This window comes from Austrofundulus limnaeus, unplaced genomic scaffold, assembly GCF_001266775.1.
Source record: "Austrofundulus limnaeus strain Quisiro unplaced genomic scaffold, Austrofundulus_limnaeus-1.0 Scaffold8, whole genome shotgun sequence".
Taxonomy (NCBI): Eukaryota; Metazoa; Chordata; class Actinopteri; order Cyprinodontiformes; family Rivulidae; genus Austrofundulus; species Austrofundulus limnaeus.
The window spans coordinates 5,537,925-5,544,948 of NW_013952410.1; the positions used below are offsets into that span (position 1 = coordinate 5,537,925).

Consider the following 7,024-nt stretch of genomic DNA (forward strand, 5'->3'; position numbering starts at 1 on the left):
CATTTCTTAAATTTTCAACAATATCAAAATAAAGTGAATGTTATAACCAGTACTTCAAGTAAAATTAGTCATTTAGACATAAAAAAAATTAGAAGTTGGCATAAGTTGCCTAAAATGTTATAGTGCGACATTAAGGGGCTTAAGTGTGCACATAGTCTTGTCATAAAACAATTTCAGATAACTATAAGTTACAGCTTGCCATTTGGATCTCACAGCTGCATTTGACACCATAAACCATCAATGGAAGTTTTTGTGTTAACATCAAGGATTTTGTTTCCACCTCTACTGCTCTCCTGTGAGGGGTTCTACAAGGTTCCATTGTTGGACCTCCTCTTTTCTCTTTATACTTGCATCCACTATGTGGATTCATTTTTGTTTTTATGCAAAACAATCCTTCAGAGGGTATACTTCACTCTGAAGCCCACTGGTCCAGGCTCTGTCTAGCCTCTCTCTGACTGCCTGGTTGAATTTGGATGTCATTAAAATGTATAAATTTCAATGAGAACAAGACAGACGTTATGTTGTTTACACCAAATGGCACCACCAGGAACCCCTGCATTAAATCTGGGAGTTTAATTTTCACGCCGTGGGACAATAAAGGCTATTTCTCTTCTATTCTTCTAAAATGGATTCTTCCCTAAAACTAATACATGCAGTCAAATCTGGCTTTTTTTTTTCAGTTGAGGCGACTGTCTAAATTGAAGGCCATCCTGCCTAAAAGACATCTTGAGGCAGTAATTCATGCTTTTAAAATGTACAGACTTGATTACTGCAATGGACTTCTGTTTTGACTTAGTCAGGCTTCTATTACTCATTTGCAGCTGTTTGAAAATGCTGCTGCTCGATTTTTAACTGGAACATAGAACACATTTCTTTGGCTTTCAGTTCACTTCCAAATTCATTAAAACAAATTTTTATATGTTTTTTAGGTCTCTTAATGATACTAACCCTTCATATCTCTCTAAAGTGCTGCAGCCATACGTAACTCTGTGCTCCAACAGATCAGATGCTTTTAATGATTCCAAGAACAAAATGAAATCAGAGATAATAGAGGTTTTTTGTTCCAGGTCCAAAAATCTGCAGTGGTTTGCCACTGCATGTTATAGTCATGCTCCCGCACTTACTGTTTTTAAATCTTAAATCTTTAAATCTCATTTAAAGACACAATTTACGTATTTTATCTTTTGTTTGTTTATTTTGTTGTACAACCCATTGGTCATCTTTGATCCTGTGTTTAGGTGCTTTATATATAAAAAGGTATGACTAGCTACAGTCCTACCTATGAATGCACTCCCCACCAAAATCAATGTCATTCCTGTAAAGATGGTAAAAACTGTCAACACTGAAGTATGCTTAGTTCTGAACAGAGCAGCAGTTTCATTTTGTAACTTTTACTGCCTTCTGCTTTCAATCTATTTATAATTTGTGTTTTGTTGTTTTTGTGTTTTGTTGACACCTACAAATTAAAATTAAGCAAATCAGATTAACTGTCATACATATTTTGTGTCTTTATATGTGGAACATGACTGTGTTTTAGGAGCTGGCTACACGTAATACACACTTTGTTTTTCTCAAACATAGTAGCTATACTAGCAGTATGTATAGTTTACTATTTTGTTCATGGTTCTCAAACTGTTACAGGTATCAATGGTGATGTTCTGGATTCTTTTATATGGAGGACCGAAACTGACATAATTAGAAATAAAAGCAGAAATATATAAATGGACCAATAAATAAATAAATACACTAAAAATGCATCAATTAAATAAAAAAAGAGAATTTTACCTCATGTTTTATAATTTAATTGAACTTCATATTTATTTTTCCAGCTTTTGTTTTCTAGTGTCGATATTATATATATTATATAACAAGGCTATTCATCTGAATTGCTCCAGGGGCCACAGTTAATGCAGGCCAACATCACAGGGTCTGAACATCTAGCAATTAAAGTCGTTATGTAAATAAACCAAGTATTTCTTCCAGTTTATTTTGCTGCATTTAATCATTAATACAACTTACAGAACCCTATAATAAAAATAGTGATATTAAAACATCAAAAACAAAAATAACACATTCTGCCTCCTATTTAATACAAATATTATTCTGACATCTCTGACTTGCTAAAATTATAAACCAATTTTATTTTCACTTTCATAGTTTTATCTTCTTGCTTGTAATTTTAACTGTCTTGGATGTTCATAGAAATGGTTTTTACCAGCTTCTAGTCAAGATTCGGATGTTTCTGTAGATACCAAACATGTCTATGTTTAACTAAAAGAACTCTGCAATTGAAGTAGAAAACCGAGGGTTTGGGCTTAAGAGATGAATGAACCAATTGGTGGGCTGAACTTTGGTCACTCGCGGGCCGGGCGTGGCCCGCGGGACGCCATTTGAATAGCTCTGTTATATAATATGCAATATAAAGTGTATTTTCCTTAGACTTCTGGAACCATTAGCCTGTAGCAAACCTTGTGCTAGTGGCTACTGAAGCAGCACCAGTGATGTTTTTATTTAGACCTTTAAGCAACAAAAAGTACAAAACTATGAGAACATTTGGTATTTGCGTGATTACAGCTGCCCGCGTAATCACGCAAACCTCATCCTYTGCCCACATCACTCCAGTCCTACAACAGCTCCACTGGCTCCCAGTTAMATCCCGCATCATCTTCAAAATACTCCTACACACCTTCAAAACTATCCACAATCTTTCCCCTCCTTACCTGTCTGACCTCCTAAACATCTCCACACCCCCCCGCTCTCTAAGATCTGCCTCCTCCCTCCAACTCTCAGTACCCCCTGCCCGCCTCAGCACCACGGGGAGCAGAGCTTTCAGCCGCTCTGCTCCGCAGCTCTGGAACTCACTACCCCATGGATTACGCAATACAACCTCTCTCCCTGTTTAAGACTGGCCTGAAGACACCTTTCCAGATTAGCCTACCACTGTTAACTCCGATTGATTGCTCATTGTACCTCAATATATGACTGTTTTGTAGTCCGCATTTCTGTTTCTCCCCCACAACACTATTGTTCAATTTATCTACTCTGTTGTATTTTATTAAATGACTGTTCTGTACTCCACATTTATGTGTTTCTCCCGCACTACCCTATCACTTTATGTATCTTATGTATCTAGAGTTGTTTCTTTTCTGTTGTACTGCGTTCTTGGGTGTCCTGAAAGGCACTTTATAAATAAAATGCATTATTATTATTATTATTTCCAAGTTATTCAGTGGTTGTAGAGAGGATAAGGTTGAGTTGACTTTATGACAGAAACAAGGCTCGTTTCTTACAAAACTGTCTTTTTTTTGTAGGAGACCAATGAAATTGTTGCCATAAAGAAATTCAAGGACAGTGAAGGTAAGAGATTTCCTCTCAGTCAGTACCTGTGAGTTTATATTAACGCCGTCCCCTTATTCTGCTTGCCTGCCTCCTGTCTTCATGTTCCTGATTCGTCTTCTTTCTTTCTCCTTCATTCAGAAAATGAAGAGGTCAAAGAAACGACACTACGGGAGCTCAAGATGCTCCGCACGCTCAAGCAGGAGAACATCGTTGAGCTTAAAGAGGCCTTCCGCAGAAGAGGAAAACTATACCTCGTCTTTGAGTACATGGAGAAGGTGAGCTTCTGTAAATCCTTCTGCCTCTTCAGCTCCTCTGCCAGCTGATGTCGTCGTGATTTCTTTTTTCTTTTGTTTCTTTTTTAGAATATGCTCGAGCTGCTTGAGGAGTTACCCACTGGTGTGCCAACCGAGAAAGTACGCAGCTACATCTTCCAGTTAATCAAAGCTATTCACTGGTGCCATAAGCACGACATTGTTCACCGAGGTAATTTCGGCTTTACTCTTTTTGTTTTTATCTGTATTTGGCTTCATATTACAAACACATTAGGAGACACTGAWAGTGGGAGCAGAGAAGAGGCCTTCCAGGCTGGAAGATACTCTTGAGCTCTCCAGAGAGCGCGCCACAATCTGAGCTCACGCTCTCAGAAGCAACTTTTAAAGTAAAATCAAATAAAACGTTGGTTTAAAAAGATTGCTAGATGATTTATAAMCAAACTCTGTGTTGTTTAGAAATAAAGCTTTTGTTGAATTGCTGGCAGGCAACCATGAAAGCAGATGGCCCATGTGAGCCTTTGGCACAGCAACAACAGAGCAGAGCAGCATCCAAAGGCCTGCAGTACACCCAGGCACACATATGACACTGTTCRGTGGATGGGCTGCAGCCTTTCTTTACATTCTGTGCAGTTGTATTGTGATGTTGTAAATGTTCTGGTTTGAAGATCTGATTTTTGTCAGTGTTGTCAGAAATGGTTGACGTAACGGTGCTCCGGTCAGCTCTCTCACGTCTGTGCTCTTCTTCTTCAGACATAAAGCCAGAAAACCTTCTCATCAGCTCCGATGACGTCCTCAAGCTMTGTGACTTCGGTGAGAATCTTTACTGAATCCTCATGTTGTACGAGCTGCGAAACGAGCAGCCGAACAGCCAGCGCTGTGATGCAGAAGGAGTCATGTATTTGGCTGGAACAGGCAGCTCAGGAGTGCAGCTTCGTCCGGTTCTCTGCAGCTCTGTGTGCACGCCTCTCTGCTGCCGCCGTTCTGCTTCTCTGCCTCTCTCATCTCAATTAATGAAACATGTTGGAAAACAAGAGTCTAATAAGGCTTTGATTCAGCCTCGTGGCACCACAACAAGTGGGGGAAAATGTAAAACATGGCACCACCGACATTGTGCAGGCAATCTGGAGTGAGAGACTGAAGACCTGCTGTTTGCTCTGTGTCAGCCAAAGGCACTGAGCGAACCGTCTCCGGGCCAAACTGACTCTGTCGTCAAGCTTTACGTTTAAGTGTGTGTCTTTGTGTGTTTCTTATTGTGTTATTTTCATTTTTAGAACACGAGGACTTTCTAAAAATGACCTTTGTGCCATGATTTCATCTTTCGTTTAAAGGAAAAGTTTCACATTCCTGCTGAAGTGGGACTTTGTGGAAAGGTTATGTGCAACTAATATCTTACCTGATGCAGATAAATTTGCAARCAACTTTAGTTTGGAGAAATAAAATGTAATTTTGACAGGACTGAYGAGCTAAGAGCCAGTGCAAGCCTATACTACTGGACTACAACTGCCCTTAAAGGGGACATACGTATAATGCAAAATCTACTTTTTTAGTTTTAGCCGTTAAATACACTTTGTTGTGGACTTGGAGTCTCTAGGAGGCAAAAAAGTTAATTTAGTCTCTCCTGTTGCTGCAAAGATATCTTTATGTTCTGTTTAGGTCMGATTTTTTAGCTCGTTCAGTTTTCTCTTTTKTCCATGATGTTTTCTGAACTCATGTCAGATTATCTGCGATGGACCAGCCAAATGAGATCTGGACTTACCAACTACAATTTCCTTGTCTTAATTCTCCTCAGGTTCTGGGTCAGACTCTGGTTCTGGGCCAGACTCTGGTTCTGGGTCAGGCTCTGGCTCCAACATACTGTATAAGGCTAGATGGATAAGTCTTCTGTTGTTGACATCTTTTAACTAAATTGTAAAAAAAAAAAAATTCTGCAAGCTAGAAAAATGCTAACCCCCTCTCTCAAACCAGGGTGGAGCAGTTTGGAAGCAGGAAGGGGGCGGGGCTTGAAGTGTCTTAAARGAAAAACAACAAAACAAGCTGCTTTGAGCAGAAAACAGCAGAAAAGGGGTGGAATAGGGGCTGGTAAAGTTAGAATTAGGAGGAATTCAGACCAGAGCATTGTAGTTCCACTTTAGAAAGACCCAACTGAGTGATTTAAATGTGAAAAGGAAGGATTTAAAAGCATGCAATGTCTACTTTAAACAACTTAAATTGACAAATTTTCATATACTTTTACACCATCTATAAATTTCTCAGTACCTGATTAATTACTTAGACTGCTGCGCAAGTCCAAATAGCATCCAGATGCAGCACCTCTAAAAGTCTGGTGTCAGGCTGAGCTGAAGGATTGTAATAAATCTGCTAAAATAACCTTAAAGTGCTAAWCTGATGGAGATCTAAAGTTTTTATTGCCTTGTTTGCATGAACCATTATAAAACTGGCTTTAGACGGGGGTCCACTCAGACTCTATTGACAAGCTRATAGTGCCAGTTCAAGTGGTCCCACTTATAAAGTGCAAACATGCTGCCTGAAAAACAAAAACTCAAATCTTCTCAATTTTGTAGTGGTTCATGCTAATAGGGCTAMAGATGGCCACAATTACTCAAAGTTGTTGCCTGAAAGCAAAGTTTGTCTGAATTAATATGAAAAGTACCTAAGTAAAAAGTAATAAAACTGCTCACAATAATTGGAAATGTAAAAGTAYGTTTACACACAATAAAAAATAAATGAGTTCAGTAAAGGGAAAGAAATTAACTCAGCTTGGTTTAGTGAAACCAGTTAACTTAACTTAGTTAAATTCACATTTTAGAGTGCATAAACCACTCCTTTCATGATGAGTTTTGGTCATTTATATTTGTAACGTGGTGTTAAATTTTAAAGTAAAGAAGTGAAAGTATCATTTTTATGTTTTGAATGTAACAAAATAAAAGTAAAAGCTGTGGTTTAAAAAGTACTTAGTAAAAATACAGATTCTCAAAAAAAAAAAGACTTAAATACTACAAATCTACTTTGTTACTACACCTCTACCAGTAATACGGTGTTGGTATTAAGGGTGTCCCGATACAACTTTTTCACTGCCGATACGGTACTGATATTGCAGCATTGAGTATTGGGTGATATCGACCCAATATGATATCAGAATGATACATACTTTTATCACATTTTTTGTAGTGTGGAATGGTAAAAAGGACTGATCAGGTCAAACAGTAAACAATTGGCAACAAGAGTAGATCTCCCATTTATTATTAACCAATGAGTTACATACTGTACATTTTAACTTAAACATAAGAATATTGTACAACTAAGTACAATAACTAACTAATAAAATAAAAAAAACTGAAAAATTACTTCAATAAAGCCAAAAACCAAAATATACTTTTTAAGTATAAAATAACTATTCTGGATCATTTATGGTA

General features: G+C 37.9%; 1 protein-coding gene across 1 annotated transcript in view; it reads left to right on the forward strand.

The window, feature by feature from the left end:
• LOC106512354 (cyclin-dependent kinase-like 5) overlaps positions 1-7,024 on the forward strand; it is a gene marked incomplete at its 3' end in the record, with an annotated part of 95,854 nt that overhangs the window by 62,575 nt on the left and 26,255 nt on the right. The window contains 4 exon segments of the mRNA XM_014000993.1: positions 3,312-3,357; positions 3,478-3,614; positions 3,702-3,822; positions 4,362-4,421. Coding sequence (XP_013856447.1) covers positions 3,312-3,357; positions 3,478-3,614; positions 3,702-3,822; positions 4,362-4,421 — 364 coding nt within the window.